The 21,441-nt window shown below is 44.9% G+C and overlaps 1 protein-coding gene across 9 annotated transcripts in view; it reads left to right on the top strand.

Annotated features, from left to right (window-relative positions):
* Window positions 1-21,441, top strand: part of auts2a (activator of transcription and developmental regulator AUTS2 a) — a 1,321,624-nt gene that overhangs the window by 472,736 nt on the left and 827,447 nt on the right. The window contains exon 1 of one of the 9 annotated variants that reach the window (XM_085964481.1): window positions 14,292-14,676. The exons of the other annotated variants lie outside the window; for them this stretch is intronic. Coding sequence (XP_085820607.1) covers window positions 14,629-14,676 — 48 coding nt within the window. The 5' untranslated portion in view covers window positions 14,292-14,628. Of the gene's footprint in view, window positions 1-14,291; window positions 14,677-21,441 lie in introns of those variants that run through there. 9 annotated transcript variants of the gene reach the window in all.

Below are 21,441 nucleotides of genomic sequence, written 5' to 3'. Positions count from 1 at the left end.
CTAGTGAGATGCAAGGTGGTTGAAATGTTAATGGACTTGATATTGAAGTTATTTTCCCAAACACTGAAACAATAAGCAAGGTGTTTGCCTGTTTCAGTGATCAATAAACACCTCACACCCATTGGGGGTCATTTTGACTTTAGACGGCAGTGCAAAGCGGGCGATATCACATCAGTCACCCGTTATACACCTCTCCCGATTTTAATTTCCATTGAAGTCAATAGAAGTGAAAATCAGGAGCGGTGTATAATGGGCGGCTGATCCGATATTGAAAGCTTTACACTGTCGCTCAAAGTCAAAATGAACCCCCTCTGTGTTGGGAAGTCTGTGGTCCCGGCCACTCAGCAGCAGGTTTCGAGCTTAGGCCTTCCTCTTTGGTTGCAAACAAAGAAAAAAACAGGGACAAAAAAATTCATTGACAGTCAGGCTTTTAAACAGAAAGCTGCGGGTTTTCACCAAGCTCAGAGCGTGAGATTGCAGGCAGGCACTTAGAAGTTCTTTGGTTTAAGTGAATCAGGATGACTCATTGATGTGGGGAAAGGTTGTGCGTTGATTATTTTATATCATTGTGCAAAGACAACTTGCAATGATTGGACTCGCTTAGTCCAATCATAAATGATGGGAGGTGCATGCTCCACACATTTGCTCACCAATTTTGCAACAAGGTCGTAAAACCAGCATTAGAACCCTGATTTGTGTGTTCAAGGGGCTGGATTTTGTCAATGGGAAGCTTTTGGAGGCGGGACTGCTGCTTGCCGGCATTCAATCCCGCCTCCATCAGCTTCTGGCCAACCAGCGGGATTTTCCCCTGATTGACCTTGTTAAGCACGCCCAGCGGGCTCAGCAGGTCAATTAGGGGGAAGTCACTGACCGAGCACGTCAACGTCTGACGTGCCATCTGTCAAGATTTCTTGAAAGAAGAAATGTCAGCATTTGACAGCTCTGTGAAGCTGTCAAACACTGACATTCTGTGTAGTTTGATGAGCCCTTGTGTTCAGGACTCATCAAACCTTTCAACTTTGTATAAATCACCTGGCTGTTGGTTCGGAGGATCCAACTGCCAGCCTGTGAAATCTACAATGGAGATGTCGAGGCCTTCGGATCTTCAGCGGCTGAAGGCTGTAGGCAGAAACAAAGGTAAGTGAACATTTTCTAACACTTTACACTCACCTTACATACTTACCACTCCACACTTGCACCCATCACTCACCTCTACATCGCACTTTCAGACCTCTCCGACCCCCGCAGACCTCCTACTCGTCTCCTCCACCCTGGCGGGTATCCCAAGGTCGGAAAGCCTTCACTTAGGAAGGTAAAATGGGAATCATCCTATTTTTTGCCTGTTAACTACCTGTTAACATGCAGTTAATAGGCTTTAATCCCTTTCCTGCCTCGAGGAGACCGGACCCGGGGCAGGACGGCTTCCCGCCTCCTGGCAAGCGGGCACGGAGGCGGGATGGGGGTGGGTTTGCCACCCACCCCCAAATTTTGCAACTTTACCAGCAGTCCCGCCTCCATACCCGCCTCCTCGGGGCTGAGAAAATCCAGCCCAAGGTGCCTCACGTGTTTCAGGCGGGTGCCCTGCACACTTAGAAGTCACCGGCTTCCAACGCACATCCGAGGGAGATTGGGCATGAAAGATCGCAGCCTGAAATTTGTCCCACCCAATGTTCATTTTTTGCCTAAAAAGTGGTTGAATTTCTCCCCCTTAAACCACTGCTGTACCCAAGAGATTCTCTAAGACCAGACCCAAATACCCTGTCATGTTTGTTTTGCCTGCAGTAAGATTACAGGGAGAATAATGGATACCAGTAAGTGACCATTTGGCAGTAATCTCTGGCTGGAGTCATACCTAGCACAAAGGAAGATAGTTGTGGTGGTTGAAGGTCAATCATCACAGCCCCAGGACATCGCTGCAGGAGTTCCTCAGGGCAGTGTCCTAGGCCCAACCATCTTCAGCTGCTTCATCAATGACTTTCCCTCCAACATAACATAGAAACATAGAAGATAGGAGCAGGAGTAGGCCATTCGGCCCCTGGAGCCTGCTCCGCCATTCAATGCGATCATGGCTGATCATCCAAATTCAGTACCCGGTCCCTGCTTTCTCCCCATACCCCTTGATCCCTTTAGCCTTAAGAAATATATCCAACTCCTTCTTGAATATATTTAATGTATTGGCCTCTAATGCCTTCTGTGGTAGAGAATTCCACAGGTTCACCACTCTCTGGGTGAAGAAATTCCTCCTCATTTCTGTCCTAAATGGCCTACCCCTTATCCTTAGACTGTGACCCCTGGTTCTGGACTCCCCGACCATCGGGAACATCCTTTCTGCATCTAGTCTGTCCAGTCCTGTCAGAATTTTATAAGTTTCAATGCGATCCCCTCTCATTCTTCTAAACTCCAGCGAGTACAAGCCCAGTTGACCCAATCTCTCCTCATACAGTCATTCTTGCCATCCCAGGTATCAGCCTGGTGAATCTTCGCTGAACTCCTTCCATGGTAAGACCATCCTTCCTCAGATAAGGCGACCAAAACTGCACACAATACTCAAGATGTGGTCTCACCAAGGACCTGTATAACTGCAACAAGACATCCTTGTTCCTGTACTCAAACCCTCTCGCTACGAAGGCCAACATGCCATTTGCCTTCTTAACCGCCTGCTGCACCTGCATGCTTACCTTCAGCGACCGGTGCACAAGGACACCCAGGTCTCGTTGCACTTCCCCTTCTCCCAATCTATTGCCGTTCAGATAATAATCTGCCTTCCTGTTTTTGCTACCAAAGTGGATAACCTCACATTTATCCACGTTATATTGCATCTGCCATGCTTTTGCTCAATCACCCAACCTGTCCAAATCATCCTGGAGTTTCTTGGCATCCTCCTCACAGCACACACGCCCACCCAGCGTTGTGTCGTCTGCAAATTTGGAGATATTACATCTAGTTCCCTTGTCTAGATCATTAATATATATTGTGAATAGCTGGGGTCCAAGGACCGATCCCTGCGGTACCCCACTAGTCACTGCCTGCCACTCGGAAAAAGACCAATTTATTCCAACTCTTTGCTTTCTGTCTGCCAACCAGTTCTCTATCCAAGTCAGTACCTTGCCCCCAATCCCATGTGCCTTAACTTTACACGCTAATCTCTTATGCGGGACCTTATCAAAAGCCTTCTGAAAGTCCAAATACACCACATCCACAGGTTCTCCCTTATCTATTTTGCCAGTTACATCCTCAAAAAATTCCAGTAGATTAGTCAAGCACGATTTACCTTTTGTAAATCCATGTTGACTTTGTCCGATCCTGTCACTGTTTTCCAAGTGCTCTGCTATTACATCTTTTATAATGGACTCTAGCATTTTCCCCACTACCGATGTCAGGCTTACCGGTCTGCAATTCCCCGTTTTCTCTCTACCACCTTTTTTGAATAGTGGGGTAACATTAGCTACCTTCCAATCCATGGGTACTGTTCCAGATTCCATCGAATGCTGGAAGATGATCAGCAAAGCATCAACTATTTCTAGGGCCACTTCCTTAAGTACCCTAGGATGTAGATTATCAGGCCCTGGGGATTTATTGGCCTTCAATCCCATCAATTTCCCTAACACCATTTCCCTACCAATACTGATTTCTTTCAGTTCCTCCCTTTCATCAGACCCTATGTTCCCCGACATCTCTGGGAGGTTATTTGTGTCCTCCTTTGTGAAGACAGAACCAAAATATGTATTTAATTGGTCTGCCATTTCTTTGTTCCCCATTATAAATTCCCCTGATTCTGACTGCAAGGGACCTACGCTTGACTTCACCAATCTTTTTGTCTTCACATATCTATAAAAGCTTTTACAGTTTTTATGTTCCCTGCAAGCTTACTCTCATATTCTATTTTCCCTTTCTTAATTAATCCCTTTGTCCTCCTTTGTTGAATCCTAAACTGCTCCCAATCCTCAGGTTTACTGCTTTTTCTGGCCAATTTATATGTCCTCTCCTTGGATCTTATGCTATCCCTAATTTCCCTTGTTAGCCACGGTTGAGTCACCTTTTTTGTTTTATTTTTATGCCAAACTGGGATGAACAAATTCTGTAGTTCATCCATGCGGTCTTTGAATGTTTGCCATTGCCTATCCACCGTCACCCTTTGAGTGACATTCCCCAATCAATCCTACCCAACTCGCGCCTCAGACCATCGTAGTTTCCTTTATTTAAATTTAGGATCCTAGTCTCTGAGTTGACTACTTCATTCTCCATCTTAATGAAGAATTCGATCATATTATGATTGCTCCGACCCAAGGGGCTTCGTACAACAAGATTGCTAATTAATCCTTTCTCGTTACATAATACCCAGTCTAAGATGGCCTGATCTCTGGTTGGTTTCTCGACATATTGGTCCAGGAAACCATCCCTTAAACACTCCAGGAATTCCTCCTCCACAGTATTGTTACTAATTTGGTTAGCCCAATCTATATGTAGATTAAAGTCACGCATGATGACTGCTATGCCCTTATTGCATGCTTCTCAAGTTCAGAAATGGGGATGTTCGCTGATGACTGCACAGTGTTTAACGCCATTCAGGACTCCTCAGATAATTAAGCAGTCCATGCCCACATGCAACAAGACCAGGACAACGTTCAGGCTTGGACTGATAAGTGGCAGGTAACATTTGCGCCACAGAAGTGCCAGGCAATGACTATCTCCAACAAGAGAGAGTCTAACCACCTCCCCTTGACATTCAACGGCATTACCATTGTTGGATCACCCACCATCAACATCCTAGGGGTCACCATTGACCAGAAACTTAACTAGACTAGCCACATAAATACTGTGCAAACAAGAGCAGGTCAGAGGCTAGGTATTCTGCGGCGAGTGTCTCACCTCCTGACTCCCCAAAGCCTTTCCACCATCTACAAGGCACAAGTAAGGAGTGTGATGGAATACTCTCCACTTGCCTGGATGAGTGCAGCTCCAACAACACTCAAGTAGCTCGACCCCATCCAGGACAAAGCAGTCCACTTGATTGGCACCCCATCCACCACCTTAAATATTCACTCCCTCCATCACCGGCATACCATGGTTGCAGTGTGTACCATCTACAAGATGCACTGCAGCAACTCGCCAAGGCTTCTTCAGCAGCACCTCCCAAACCCACGACCTCTTCCACCTCGAAGGACAAGGGCAGCAGGCGCATGGGAACACCACCACCTCCATGTTCCCCTCCCAATTCACACACCATCCTGACTTAGAAGTACATCGCTGATCCTTCATCGTCGCTGGGTCAAAATCTTGGAACTCCCTGCCTAACAGCACTGTGGGAGTACCTTCACCGTACGGACCGCAACGGTTCAAGAAGGCGGCTCATCACCACCTTCTCAAGGGCAGTTAGGGATTGCCAATAAATGCTGGCCTTGCCAGCGACGCCCACATCCCATAAACATATAAAATAAAAAATCTCATTGAGAACTTTAGAAGCCATACACTGAGATCACAACTTGACAGGTTGCTAAAGATTATCTGATCCCAGAGATGAGCATTTCCATGTGTGCTCATTTTTTATATATACACACATAGAAATATATATGCACACAGATAATGGAGCTGATTGGCTAATCTTTGAAGTTAAGCCAGTTTGCTCCTCCACTGGTAGGTGTATTGGCAGACACCAACTAATGGTTGCTGAATGGTGACCACTACACCGAATGATTAACACTTATGACATTTTTACTGAAACTTTAATGAGTATTGATCCACAGTCACTTACTGGAAAAGTACTGTAAAATCCCTGTATATTTCATGTAATCAATACTTAGCACACATTGGTAAAGCTGACAACTCTGTGTATGTCTTCTTTAAGCATTTCTAAAGTTGCCTTGAGTGACATCCAGAAAGTGTCTTGTGGCAAGTATTATGTTATAGACAGGACGTTTTCAATTGCTTCTGTATTGGATGGAGAGTTGTAATCTTGTTGGGCAGGGGGTGCACAATTTCTATAGGCTCTGCAATCAAACACGGCTGCAATTCTCCTGTGCTCCGAGTAATCATATAGTAAAATGGGCTTCATAGACATGAAAGTGGCAAATAAAATGACTGAATGAAGAATAATCATGTCCAAGTCTGTACAGCGAACCCTCGATGGATGCTGTGTTGATCCCATACGGTAAGTCTCAGTTGGCGGAAACGGAAACAGAACTGGTACCAATATGTTTACCATGGTGTAATAGGATGTATTACAACAAAAAATACAGGAGCCAAGAGAGTGATCATTAGACTGATGATCTCAGCCTTCATGAAGCTGGTGATCAGGTCCTGTTGCAAGGCAGTTCCAGGAAGCTTTTCTAGTTCTCACACCGTGAGGTATAACCACTTCCTCCATTCAGGGAGGCACTTTTATCTGAGATCAAGAACAGTGTTGGGGGCAACTATGTAGTATAGATAGATGGCACGATGCTTTTTCCATTGGAGACAACCCTGCTCGAGTACGGGTTTCACTGACTGTCTCCAACTGCAAGTACCTTTGGCATCAGCGCTAAACAGATGTTACTAGCAGCACATTGGTGAGTTCCATTGTCTTGAGTCTGACTACTGAAGGGCTGATCTCTCAATCACCAGTAAAAGCCAACAGAGCAACTTTTACATTGCTGGCCAGTAGGGAACTTCCCCGACTTTGGGGTAGGCCCCATCCAGCTTTGCACTAACTGCACGTGTGTCGATTATGCATGTATGCTTAATAAAAGAAAGAACTTGCATTTATATAACATCTTATCCTCGGGCTCTCCCAAAGAAATTCACATCTAATTAATTACTATTGAAATAGAGTCTATGGCCTCAATTTTAACCTCCCCTGATGGGCAAGATAGGGTCGGGAATCAGGGCGTTAAAATATTAGCATCAGGCAACCTGACCCCATTCCCACCCTTCAAATTTAAAGTGTAGGAATCAGGCCATGGACGAGGTTCTTGCAAAAGGCAGACAGAGGACTAATTAACATACCAAAGTCATGGCCTGATGACATTATCGGTGCCGCGACTTAAATTAAATAGTAAGTGAGGGGGATGCCGACCTGTTGGATTCCCGGCAGCTGATCCGAGGTAGGAGCTGCCAACTCCCCAAGGTAAGTGGCTCTTTTAGCACTCCTTGAGGTCCAGGGGAGCAGGAGTGTTTTCACCCCTTCCAGGCCCTGTAAGGAAGCCTTCGGCCTCCCCCAGGCTCCGATCTCCAGCTCTCCCAATCACAGGCCTCCCCCCAGCCCTCCCGATCACCACCCGGAGCTCCCTTCCCATTGCCAAAGGTCTCCTACTGTTGGTGTTCCTTCCCACCCGCCGGCCAGCCTATCCATTTGGCTGCCGGGCAGGAAATGGCCCTACAATATGTCAATGAGATACTGCAGTTCAGGTTGGCAGGGCCAACATATCTCTGACCTTACCAGGTTCGTTGGCCGATTTCGGCCGTCCCCTCACCCTCCCCGGTTCCCCGTTAATACCAGGGCCCTCTGTTGTGCTGTAGTGTTAAAATGTTGCATTCACCACTAAGCAATCGACCAGGTGTAAATCTTGCACATAATCTATCCAGCAAATTCCTAGGGCTGTGCTGCCCTAGCATAAGTGGAGAGTGGAACACGTGCTCACTCTTCCCCAAGGCCGAAGATCCCATCCCAAATTGTGGGGATGTGTCATTTGCAAATGCAGAGCTGGCTTCTGGTGCTTGCCAGGGTCACACAGCCTCCAAGTCACACGCCATCCTGACTTGGAAATATACCGCCATTCCTTCATCGTTGTTGGTTCAAAATCCTGGAACTCCCTACCTAACAGCACTGTGGGAGTAGCTTCACTACATGGACTGTAGCAGTTCAAGAAGGCGGCTTACCACCACCTTCTCAAGGACAATTAGTGATGGCAATAAGAACATAAGAACATAAGAAATAGCAGGAGGATGCCATTCGACCCTTTGAGCCTAGTCAGAAATCTATCGACTTCTGTTTTGAATATACCCAATGACTGAGCCTCCACAGCCCTCTGGGGTAGAGAATTCCAAAGATTCACCACCCTCTGTGTGAAGAAATTTCTCTTCATTTCAGTCCTGAATGGCCTACCCTTTATTCTGAGACTGTGACCCCTGGTTCTAGACTCCCCAGCCAGGGGAAACATTCTCCCAGCATCCACCCTATCAAGCCCTGTAATAATTTTGTATGCTTCAATGAGATAAATGCTGACCTTGCCAGCGACGCCCACATCCCATGAATGAATTTTTTTTAAAGGGTGCAGCAGGGAGGGGCTCCTACCCTGCCCTGACCCATTTTGCCCTTCCCAGGTGAAGCATTTACCTGAAGTCCCCCCCACCCAAGATCCAGATGGACTGAAGAAGAAAGTGTTTTTAACAAGTCTTCAGCTCTCACTGAAGGTTTGAGGCCTGTGAAAAGAAAGAACTTGCATTTATATAGCGCCTTTCACAACCTCAGAACGTCCCAAAGTGCTTTACAGCCAATGACGTACATTTTGAATTATTGTAATGTAGGAAACTGTACCTGAACTGGAAACGCTTGATGCTGATACTGCGTACAAAAATAACTGTTCTATTCCTCGGCACTGATATTCTTAACTCTGCTAAGCAGAGGTTCACTGAACGAAAGGAAAAAAGAATATAGAGAAATGAACTGGATTTGATGATGCCTTACCTGGCGGTATCAATCATGGTGGGCTTAAATTCAAGTAGATAAACTGTTGAAGATATTTAGGCCTCGAAATTCCCTACCTTAGCGCCGCGTGTTTGTGCTAGATTTCTTCAAAAAATGGTGGTCACCTTGCTTCCGCCTGCTTCCGGCATGGGGTACGGTGGCCGCCATTTTGGTGAGGGCCATAGCGCTGTCATTGCCAGCGCTGGTCTCTCGAATTCAGATGAGCGGATCGTGCCATCAAACGGCGTGCAACACCTGATTTAATGCCAAGACTGCTATTTTGGATGTTGCCACATGCCATAGCGCCCGCTCCTAACTACACATGGAAGAACATGCATGTAGCAGCCATGCAGATATAAAGCGACACACACATCTTTCAGGTAAGTTTAGATTTCAGCTTATTGACATTTTTAATATTTTATTGAAGTAGTGGCTTGGTGCAATACATTTTAGAAGTTGTTAAAGTGTGCAGAAAGTGCTGCTGGACACTTGCAAGGCTTTGGATGGTAAAGGAAGGTCTCTGAGAAGACAGAAAATGCTGGAAATACTCAGCAGATCAGGCAGCATCTGTGGAGAAAGAAACAGAGTTAACATTTCAGGTCAAGATGTTGCCTGACCGCCTGAGTATTTCCAGCATTTTCTGCTTTTATTTTAGATTTCTAGCACCCACAGTATTTTGCATCTGAGAAAACCACTTGCTCACAGTCCTGCGGGGGGGGGGGCACATGGAGATAAAGCAGAGGCAGCAAAGGGGACAAGTTGCTCGCAGAGAGCAGAGGAAGATGCAGAAGAGGAGGAAGCGAAAGGAAGGTTGCAACCCAAACAGCCCCTTTCTGGCCGGGATATCCGGGATGGAATCATCAGCTTGTGGTACCAGTGACCACAATCCCAATTCCCCTTTCAACATTTGTCCCACACCTTACCTTCCCTCTGTTACTGACCATCACAGCATCCTCTTGGCCACAATGCTGAAATAAAAGCCACCACAAAGCAAACTTTCCAATCCAACTTTATCCATATATGCATCCAATATTACATCAAAACATCAACTAATCACCCTTGTGCATTCCCTTAGTGACTGTCTTGTGTGAGCCTTTGCCTATCCTACTGATGTCATGCAGTGCTACCCCAGTGGCTGCAGCATGGCTGGTGGAAGGCTGCTGACTTTCAGTGTGGGACACTGCAGATGGCCTTGCAGGATGTCCTCGAGGAGTTGGTGGCTGGGAGTGTGAAATCGAGTGATGGTGTTTCTTCTTCACTCTCCTCTCCCTCTTCTTGGTCAGCCACTGGCTGGGCAGACTGGATTTCTTGGGTATGTGAAATGAGGAAGGCACTAGGGTGGTAGGGTTGTGGTGAGGGGAGGGCGGGAAAGCAAGAGATGCATACTTACACCATGCATAGTTTGTACATCAGAATAGAGATTGTGGGATGAGGGGGAAATGGGATGTGAGAAAGAGGATAACATTTGAGGATACTAGCATCTTGAATACTTTCTGCCCGCCACTGGCCAAGGGCCCCGCCATACCCCTGCCAAGAATGGCCAGCACTGTCTCTTCCAAGGAGATGAGGTGAAGCTAGGGATATGAGGTGTGCCTTGAGTTTCGTAGAGATTGTTGGTAGCTGAGTGATGGGGTGGTGGTGGGGGGCAGGGAGATCATGCATTGAGCAGCGTGTGTGGCTAGTGGTGCAGTTGATAGGAGACAGCTTTTGAAGATGCATTCATTGACCTTGACTACTGGTCTGAGGCCATGAAACTTCTTTGGGCACTGGAGCCAGGTCCTAGGGGCAAAACTGCTAGGAGTGTCGGCCTCGGTGATCTGATCCCACATCCTTCTTTCTGGAGGGTCTCCTGGCCCCCTGAGGGTAGAGGACCTCTATTCCAGTGTTGACCCCCTGCACAAAGCTGGAGTGCTGCGTGCAAGACCCTGGGTGCCCTTTCCCTGGCCTGTTGAGCCATTTGTTTTAGTGCTGAAGCACTTTTATCACTTTTTTACGTGTGGAAGGCAGTTCAGCTTTCAGAGCTGAAGACTGCCATTTTGGAATTATTGTTAATGGTTTATTTTTTTCAGAAGGCACTTGAGCTCTGAAGGCTAAAGACTGCCTATTTTTGAATGATTTTTTATTTTATTTTAGAAGGCAGTTCCTCTTTAAGGGCTCGAAACTGCTTTCTACAATGACAGCCTAGCTTTAAGAAAATGCTGCCTCGCTCCAGGGATGCTGCGGCCACGCTACGTCGTGCCTCCTGCTGAGCGCACCGCCTGAGGCAGCACATTGCATGGTCGGCTGTACGCTGCTATCATTAAAACCAGCAGGCAGCACCAAAATAACGGTGCTGCCTGCGCTCTTTTTACGGGCGCGAGTTAACCTCACCCCGCGGTGGCACCACCTGTTTTCGGGCTTTAGCGGATTCCTCGGCCTACGTCTGAATTCCTACATGCGTAACCTGAATGAAGTTGACATTTAAGGAGAATCAATAACTTCTTATACTATGTGAGAATGAGCACGGCCCTGCGAATTTGTTTCAGGAACAGGGTATAATAAAACAGCAGCCTGGGATAACCTTCCTAGGGTTTAGTTAGGCCACCCAGCGTCAGTTGTCCATGAAATGCTGGCAATATTCTAACTTCTTTTTAATGCAGCTGGGCACTGTGTTAAATTGGTTCTTGACTGCATGCATATGTCCAACATAATTAGAGCCACATCAAAATTGAGCTTTTATTTCCAGCCTGACGATGGAATGCACAAAGCAATCAAAGTCGGCCACATTTGGGTCTCTGCCCCACACCAGATACAGTAAATATAGAGCATTATTGGTTTAACAGCTGCTTCCAAAGAATACCAAAAGTTCAAATCCCTAGGATATATCAGTTCTTTAGTATAATGGACAGTTTGTTAGAAAGGGGCGGATGTCTTTCCCCTGTGGCTTAGAAGTAAGCATGCTACCTCGGAGTTGTACAGGGCAGGAAGGCCCGATGTGTTGAGCTAACTGCTGGAAATGCACCTGTGCCGATGCTAGGTGCGGACAGAATCGGGTTCAGTTATAATGTGCTCATTCAATACCCTGTCAAGGCTTACAGCATGAATAATGGCCACTTCAGACAGGGTATCAGACATTGACCACTGCCCGTGGAACTGTACCCCAGTAAGGAGTCAACGCCTTCAGGAGGAAAAATGTGGAGAAATTGTATTTGACTATTTCAAATTAAATTAGTTAATTCTGTATGTCAATCACTCTTTGTGAGAAGAAAAAGCTGGTGTCAATAATAATGATCTATAAAGCATTAGAATTGATTCACCTTAGAATCCAGTACCCTTGAGGTGCCTCCCAGTATATTATTAGCCTTGTTGCTAATGGCTTCACAATGGCTGGACACTTTGAATGAACAGTCTGTAATCCTTTTCCTTTGTCACCTCAATTGACGGATGCCAATTCATTTATACATGGTCTATGATTCCTGTTCCAACATCTATTACTTTACATTATATGAACACGTTAAAACCCATTTACCACTTCAGCCCATTTGTTTAATTGACTTGGATGTCTTTGTGTGTCATCAATCTCCCTTACTCTAGTCACTGAGCCACATAATTTGATATCATAGGCAGACTTCTTAATATTACAAGGAGTGCTATGCATCTAGGTTTGACATACTAATACACCTACTGGACTCTGAATGCTTACACACCATCTGTCTATCCATTCATCTATCCTATGTTCAGTCTTGCTTATAGTGTACACTTCCTGTAAGCATGACACTTTCCACCATGCCTATGTGTCGAATTTGTCTCATGTTTAATGTACCTATTTATTTCTGCTTCAGTCCTCCCAGCATCAACAAGGTAGATGGCACCGATCTTCGCCCTGAGGCCTGTGAAAATTTGGCTTTTGCCTGTAACTCTCTCCTGCCTGTTCTCTTCAGTCCCTCCTGCTGCCTCTCTTGGTTGCTATAATTCAGCTTGAACTGAGACTCTGTTTATTTAATAATTAGATTTTATGCCCTTAAAGGGACACAGCTCCACCTTAGCAGCAGAAGAATACATTTTGCATGGTACAAGACTCTCATCTCCATATAACAGCGTATCTTTCAACTTACCAATAACAAGGGAGATCAGTTAATATATTATAAAGAATAACAAATATCTGGTAATTAGTTTAAGACACCAGTTCAATTTCAAGGGTCTGCTTGAACAAGTAGAAAATTCCAAAATGTATCACAGCTGGTCCATTGAATTGCTGCCCGAAACTTACTGATGGCAATGTTTGATAACCATAGGACCAGAATATATCCAGTTGTGCATGTCAAAAGTCAGGTGGTGATTGGCAATTCACACTGCTTTCTGGTATGGTTTTAAATAGGCATAACAATGTTTGAAGAATCAAGCCGGCACCCGGCTACCGACCATAGAGCACATATACCAGAAACGCTGTTTATGGAGGTCACGGTCCATCATCAAAGACCCTACCCACCCCAGCCACAGTCTGTTCGCCCTCCTGCCATCTGGGAGACGCTACAGATGCATTCGCACCCGTACGACCAGATTTAGGAACAGCTTCTTTCCCAGGGCTGTCATCCTACTGAACTCCACAAATAAACTCTAAAGCCTGCACATCTGCCAATGCACTTTATTATGGTTATGTTTATGTTAATGTATTACAAGCCAAATGTATGTTGAATGTTTAAATGTCTTAATCTAAATGTACACTCTCGGGAGCCGCAAGCCTACATTTCGTTGTACTGCACTTGTGCACTAACAATGACAATAAAGTTGATTATGATTATGATTATGAGAAGATCGTCCTTAAGTCCTTCTTTTAGAACTGCCTTGCAGCAATCAAGTTTATGTTTGTTCAAGCTGGTAAAAGAATTGAAATATGCTTGCCCTATTATGTGATATGCGACAGAAGCAGTAGATCGTTGAAATAATGCGGTGTATGGCAATCAGCAATTAGCTCCCGTTTAAGTTAGATGGACAGTGCTGATAAAAGTCCTCATTGTCTACTCAGGCCCAATTCAAGCCCAATTCCCTCTATGAAAGGATAGTGTCCTAGCTCACGACACCTCATCATTCCCAAATAATAAAGCCACTTCATATATAAATCTAGGAACAAATATTATGTGACAAACCACATATATTTGTATACTAATGACACCAAAACCATGTTTAATTTAAAACATCATGACCATTCCTGAAAGACCTGGGAGTGATGGGGTTAATCCGACATTGATGTTTCGCTGCAAATGTTATTCTCATAAGATAATTGATGCACTGAACCACTGTACGATAACTAATCTGAAGCATGTGGTGTGCAGCAGAGTCGGATGTAGATCAGGGAAAACAAGCGAGTTTTACAATTTTATATTGTTGTCTGTTGTAACTGCTGGCTGAAGAAGCTGGAAAACTAACACAATTCATATGAAACTAGATGTGAAAGGGCTGGCTCAGTCAAGCTCCTGGTAATTATTTTCAGAATCTGTGTTCTGTTATTTTGATGTGGCGCTAGGGCGCAGTCCCGCATGTGAACTCGGATGGACTGCAGTTTCCTGTCAGAATAATGTTTAGCCAGGTGTTAATCCGTGTCTGGAGGGGAAGAGTTGGATTTCATTATCCATTCTACAGAGGGATTGGCCTCCTGGGACTGGGCCAGGTCTGAAGCCTCTTGGCTTACTGACATGTGCCATTTGTGATGAATGCAGCTGAAGTCCATTTGAGAAATTCTCTTGTCACGCAGCCAATCTGTCAGAGCCACGCAGAGCGAGGCTTTGAGGAAGCAGGGCTCAGTAGCAAGCTCTGAGTGTTGTAAGGGCAGAGTAAGACAGAAAAAGAGAAAACCTTCACTGCATGCCCTTTGGAAAGCATCTATCATACAGGAATCCTGCTGGCACTCAAAAGCTTTTTATAAGTGAACACAGTTTCTTTTTTAAAAATATTTTTGGTTTTTCCTGTGAGGAGCAGGAGGTGAGACAATGATTAAATCGAGCTGGTTCTATGTCAAGTTCAAGTACGCAGAGAAGGTAAGTCAATATGTTTTCCTTTTCGCTACATCCCAAGGTGAGGCTCTTCCTCCCTGCGGACCAGCCCTAGCGGTAAGCCAGTCCCTGAGTGTCTGCAAAGGGAAAGGGAAAGCCATTGCCTGAGCTGGCTTGTGGCTTTTTCTTCCTCGATTCTTTTCAGACAATGGATGCTGTGTCATGGATAATTTGTGCTGACAGACACCTGCCCGGAGTTAACTGGAAATAAAAGTGGTCATTTTGTTTTAAGCTGCGGGGCTCTCGTTGTTTTAATTTCAAAGTGCTTCACGGATCTTAATGCCGTTCTCTACTATTTAAGCTGATGTTGCGCTCTCTCTCTAGTGACAATAAGTTGTAATCCGTGTGTTTGAATTTCTCTTTATCAAGACACACATAGCCGTGACAGTGTTCCGCACACAGAGTAGAGCAGGGTAAGAGAAGCAGCAATGAAAATGGACCAATTGTTGCAGCATTCTTGAGAAATATTAAGTTACAATAAAATAATGGGAATCAATGCTGACCATGATATCTTGAAGTTCACTAAATTTGATTTGCCTAACTTTGATGTGGACAAAGAAATAAGCAAACATTTTACAAATCATTCAGTAGGTATTACTTTAGTAACTTGCACGAGGAACAAGCTTCCAAATCCTTATCAAGTCAGTGTGATAGTTATGCACAATGCCCATCAATGTAATTATTTTTTTCCATATTCCCACTCATTGTGAATATCTTCGCATTGATATTTATCTTTTTTAAACATGTTAAGTCTTTTTTTTTAAATCTGACCTCCCTTCCCTCAGTCAGAAATTCAATAAATCTGTGGTAACTATTATGGTTTGCATATATGTATTTCTGTTCCGACATTAACTTCTTATAATGTTCTTGTCTTTTAATGAAGGATGACGAGAGGCTTAAAAATATTGGTGAGATTGATGTAGGTTTACCTGCTCCAGCCAGCACAACATGTGCTCACCTCATTTCACTTGCTGTTTTTTTTTATTTCCTGTAGTACAAGTAATTCTATTTTTGAGTAAATTGAGACTGACTTTTGGAGCATTTAAAATAAGAATAAATTCATTGTCATCAGATGTATTTCCTATTAAATATTGACTGGTGGGTTTCAGGCACATCCAGATTCACTCTACAGTAAACTTTTGCTTAGATTCTGCTGTATCACACCTCCATATTGATTTACTAGCAGAATATGTTAATACTTATTGTCATTGGGCCCTTTTCTCACTCTCCCGGTGCTTGTTCCCGCTTTTCCCTACCCCTCTACTCTATTCACCCTCTGCTCAGTTCCTCCCCATTTTTTTTCTTGTGCATGCATTTCATTAACAATATTTCTCAGATGCAAAATTTACATAGGATTACGCAGGATATACAGTGCAGAAACAGGCCATTCGGCCCAACCAGTCCATGCCGGTGTTTATGTTCCACTCGAGCCTCCTCCCATCTTTCCTCATCTAAATCTATCAGCATAATCCTCTATTCCCTTCTCCCTCATATGTTTGTCCAGCCTCCCTTAAATGCATCTATACTATTCGCTTCAACCACTCCCTGTGGAAGCAAGTTCCACATTCTCGCCACTCCCTGAGTAAAGAAGTTTCTTCTGAATTCCCGATTGGATTTCTTGGTGACTATCTTATATTGATGGCCTCTAGTTATGCTCTTTCCCACAAGGGGAAACATTGGGCAGGATTTTCATTGGGCCGTGGAGGCGGGACTGGAGGCGTGTGGGGGGTTAAAATCCTGAAATCGGGGGGCACGAACCCATCCCGCCTCCATGCCAGTTTCAAAGGAGGCGGGTACCTGACCCGCACTGGGACCCGCCTCCCCAAGGCGGGAAGGGGATTAGTGCCAATTAATTGCCTGTTAACAGGTAGTTAACAGGCAGTTTTTAGCCTAATCCCTATTTTCATTCTTGAAGTGTGGGATTCCTGACAGCTCCAAACCATGCCAAGTTAGCGAGGCGGGCCGTCGGGCTGAAGGGCTTGGAGGGTTCGAGATGTCCGGTGTTCAGGTGAGTGATGGGTGCATGAGTGCAGAGGTAAGTGTGTTTAAAGTGTTTAAAGAAGTTTTACTTACCTTTACAGCCTTCCTTCCTTCAGGTCTCGGGAGTCCCTCATCTCACCGACACAGAAAGCAGAATGGCCGCGATCTGTCAAAAATTGCAGCATTCAGCTTTCTGTTCCGGAGAGATCTCTAAATCATCCTGAGAGGAAGGAATTAACTTAGAGTACAGATTGTCAGTGTTTGTCAGCTTCAAACACTGATATTTAATCTGTCAAAAGGTCTTGACAGATGAAATATCAATCTGTGACGTCACCTGTTGCCGGGTGGTTCTTAATTGGCCTGGGCAGACTCAACAAGGGCAATCAAGTCAAAACCGCGTGGGTTGGCTACAACTTGATGGAGGTGGGACAACAACCCCGAAAGTTGTAGTCCCACCTCCTACCCGCCGCAATGAAAATCCAGCCCATTCTCTCTGTATCCACTCTTATCAAAACCTTTCATAATTTTAAAGACCTCCATTAGGCCACCCCTCAGCCTTCTCTTTTCAAGAGAAAAGAGACCCAGCCTGTTCATCCTTTCCTGATCTGTTTAGCCTTTCTGGTATCATCCTTGTAAATCTTCTCTACCTCTCCAGTGTCTCTATATCCTTTTTATAATACGGTGACCAGAACTGTATACAGTACTCCAAGTGTGGTCTAACCAAGGTTCGATACAGGTTTAGCATAACTTCCCTACTTTTCAATTCTATCTCACTAGAAATAAACCTTAGTGCTTGGTTTGCATTTTTTATGGCCTTGCTAACCTGTGTCGCTACTTTTAGTGATTTGTGTATTTGTACTCCGAGATCCCTTTGTTCCTCTACCCCACCTAGACTCGCACCCTCCAAGTGATAAGTGACCTCCCTATTCTTACTACCAAAATGTAATACCTCACATTTATCTGTGTTGAACTTCATTTGCCAATTATATGCCCTTTCTGCAAGTTTATTAATATCCTCCTGTAATTTGTTGCAGTCCTCCTCAGTATTGACGATCCCTCCAATTTGGTGTCATCCGCAAATAAAGAAATTGTGTTTTTGATTCTTGCATTAAGTCACAACAAAGACTAGAACACAGAGTAATGCGTCTCGCCAACAAGAATGCCCAAACCTTAGCTTTGGATGTTTTAATGTCCCATTACCATTTCTTATTGTACTTCACAATTCTTCTGTTTAAATCTCTTCATGGCTTTGCCCTTTTTCTATCTTTATAATCTCCTCCAATGCTACAACTTCCTGAACTCTCCATTCCTGTGACCCCACCCCCCAGACTCTTGTGCATCCCGCTCCTCCTTTGCCCCACCATTGGTGGTCTTGCCTTCAGTAGCCTGGGGCAAAAATCTCTTGAATGGCTTCCCTAAACCCCTCTGTCTCGCTACCTTTTTCTTCTCCTTTAAGACCCTCCTTCAAACCCGCCTCTTTGACCACGGTTTTGGTCAGCCCTCCTCGCATCTCTTTGGCTGGTTTTCTATTTTTAGTTACACCTCTGTGAAGTGCCTTCCGATACTTTACGATCGGAAAAAACCTACGCACTTACCTGCTGGCTCCGTAGGTCCCGAGACTTGCGATCCTGGGCCTCTCCACTACGAAATCTGCAGAGGCCCAGGTATCCCAGGGGCACATGCAGTTCTCAAGCGCCCCTGGGATCACGAAGGCTATGGTGAACCAATCAAAGAAGGGAATCCCCTTCACACTTTTGACAGGTCTCTACACAGAGATCTGTCAAAAGTATGAATGGGGATCACATAAAAAAAGTTAAACATTAAATACATTTTTTAAAAATCACATTTAAAATTAGTTCAAATGATATTAAATTAAATATTTTAAACATTTAATTTTTTGAAAAAAATAAAGTTTTTTACAGGGCTAAAAATAAACTTTTGAAAGTATTTTAAAATTATAAATGAGTGGAAAAACAATGTTTTTTAACTCTTAGGCTGGTATAAGCAGGCCTTGTGCCTGCTTTTACCAGGCATAAGATTTTAAAGGTTTTCAGCAGGCGGAAGTTGTACAGAAAGCGGAGGAACTGTCAAGAGGGTCGCAAGTGTCGGGTTTTGGTGCATGCGCTTCGCATGCCTGAAACCAGCACTTGCGAGGCCCCTATGGGTGCGTGCGCACCTCGTATGCACCCATAGGGTTCACAAAATCCAGCCCCTTATAAGTAAGTTGTGGAAGTAGTAGTAGTAGCAGCAACAGCTCTGGCAATTGAACAAATTCAGATTGTGACAACCTGTTTGGTAACTTTTCATCTCATAGTTAACGTAAAGCAAAAACAAAAATGATCTAAAATGGTACTGTTGAAATTCAAGTGACTCATTCGAGACTCGGGAGAGAAATCAGGATTTCAAAGGAACCTGGACAAACAGAAACATAGACGATAGGAGCAGGAGTAGGCCATTCAGCCCCTCGAGCCTGCTCCGCCATTCAATAAGATCATGGCTGATCGTTCAAATTCAGTACCCTGTCCCTACCTTCTCCCCATATCCCTTGATCCCTTTAGCCTTAAGAAATATATCCAACTCCTTCTTGAATATATTTAATGAATTGGCCTCAACTGCCTTCTGTGGTAGAGAATTCCACAGGTTCACCACTCTGGGTGAAGAAATTCCTCCTCATCTCTGTCCTAAATGGCTTACCCCTTATCCTTAGACAGTGACCCCTGGTTCTGGACTCCCCTGCCATCGGGAACATCCTTCCTGCATCTAGTCTGTCTAGTCCTGTTAGAATTTTATAAGTTTCGATGAGATCCCCTCTCATTCTTCTAAACTCCAGCGAGTATAAGCCCAATCGACCCAATCTCTCCTCATACGTCATTCCTGCCATCCCAGCTATCGGTCTGGTGAATCTTCGCTGCGCTCCCTCCATGGCAAGAACATCCTTCCTCGGATAAGGCGACCAAAACTGCACACAATACTCAAGGTGTGGTCTCACCAAAGCCCTGTACAACTGCAGCAAGACATCCTTGTTCCTGTACTCAAACCGTCTCGCTACGAAGGCCAACATACCATTTGCCGCCTTAACCGCCCGCTGCACCTGCATGCTTACCTTCAGCGACTGGTGCACAAGGACACCCAGGTCTTGTTGCACTTCCCCTTCTCCCAATCTATTACTGTTCAGATAATAATTTGCCTTCCTGTTTTTGCCACCAAGTGGATAACCTCGCATTTATCCACATTATACTGCATTTGCCATACATCTGCCCAATCACCCAACCTGTCCAAATCATCCTGGAGTTTCTCTGCATCCTCCTCACAGCACACACGCCCACACAGGTTTGTGTTGTCTGCAAACTTGGAGATATTACATCTAGTTCCCTTGTCTAAATCATTAATATATATTGTGAATAGCTGGGGTCCTAGCACTGATCCCTGCGGTACCCTACTAGGCATTGCCTGCCGCTCGGATAAAGAGCCGTTTATTCCAACTCTTTGCTTTCTGTCTGCCAGCCAGTTCTCTATCCAAGTCAGTACCTTGCCCCCAATCCCATGTGCTTTAACTTTACACGCTAATCTCTTATGCTGGACCTTATCGAAAGCCTTCTGAAAGTCCAAATACACCACATCCACTGGTTCTCCCTTATCTATTCTACCAGTTACATCCTCAAAAAATTCCAGTAGATTAGTCGAGCACGATTTACCTTTTGTAAATCCATGTTGACTTTGTCCGATCCTGTCACTGTTTTCCAAGTGCTCTGCTATTACATCTTTTATAATGGACTCTAGCATTTTCCCCACTACCGATGTCAGGCTTACCGGTCTATAATTCCCCATTTTCTCTCTACCACCTTTTTTAAATAGTGGCGTAACATTAGCTACCCTCCAATCCATGGGAACTGTTCCAGAGTCTATAGAATCCCTTCATTTAAATGGTTCAGGATACTGCTCAGCATTCGGCTCAGTATAAGATGCTCCCTGGAAGGCAGTGTGACTGCTCTGAGCGAATGGGCAACATTTCCTCAGCACAGTTATTACTGAAGTGATGTCCTTTAGTGTGTCTGGGGGCCACTGTTTGCGTTTCTGCTGTAAACCTGCGATTTAACATCAGAGGAGCATTCCGTGAAGAAAGTAAGTGCAGCTTCGCTCATGAACATTATTAATGAAATCCACAAGGGAAATTTCAACACTGTTATTTTACAACAATTACCACAACTTGTATTTATATAGTGCCTTTAATGTAGTAAAACATCCCAAGGCGCTTCACAGGAGTGTTAAAGACAGAAAATTTGACACCGAGCCACATTAGGGGAAATTTGGGCAGATGACCAAAAGCTTGGTCAAAGAGGTAGGTTTTAACGAGCGTCTTAAAGGAGGAAAGAAAGAAAGAGAGGTTTAGGGATGAATTTCCAGAGCTTAGGGCCTAGGCAACAGACGACACGGCCACCAATGGTTGAGCAATTATAATCAGGGATGCTCGAGGGTAGAATTGGAGGAGCGCAGATATCTCGGGGGCTTGTGGGGCTGGAGGAGATTAGAGATAGAGAGGGGTGAGGCCATGGAGGGATTTGAAAACAAGGATGAGAATTTTGAAATCGAGGCATTGCTTAACTGGGAGCCAATGTAGGTCAGCAAGCACGGGGGTGATGGGTGATTACTTCAAGGATCATGGGCTAGATTTTGTCAGTGGGGGCGCGTTGAGGGCAGGACTGCTGGTTTTTGGGTTTCAGTCCTGCCCCCAATGATGTCTGGCCAACCCACGCTATTTTCCCTTGCTTG

This window comes from Somniosus microcephalus, chromosome 22, assembly GCF_052327205.1.
Source record: "Somniosus microcephalus isolate GS21.2 chromosome 22, FLI_Smic_1.0, whole genome shotgun sequence".
Lineage (NCBI taxonomy): Eukaryota > Metazoa > Chordata > Chondrichthyes > Squaliformes > Somniosidae > Somniosus > Somniosus microcephalus.
Note: the sequence above shows the minus strand (reverse complement) of the source record. Positions and strands in the feature narration are given on the sequence as shown.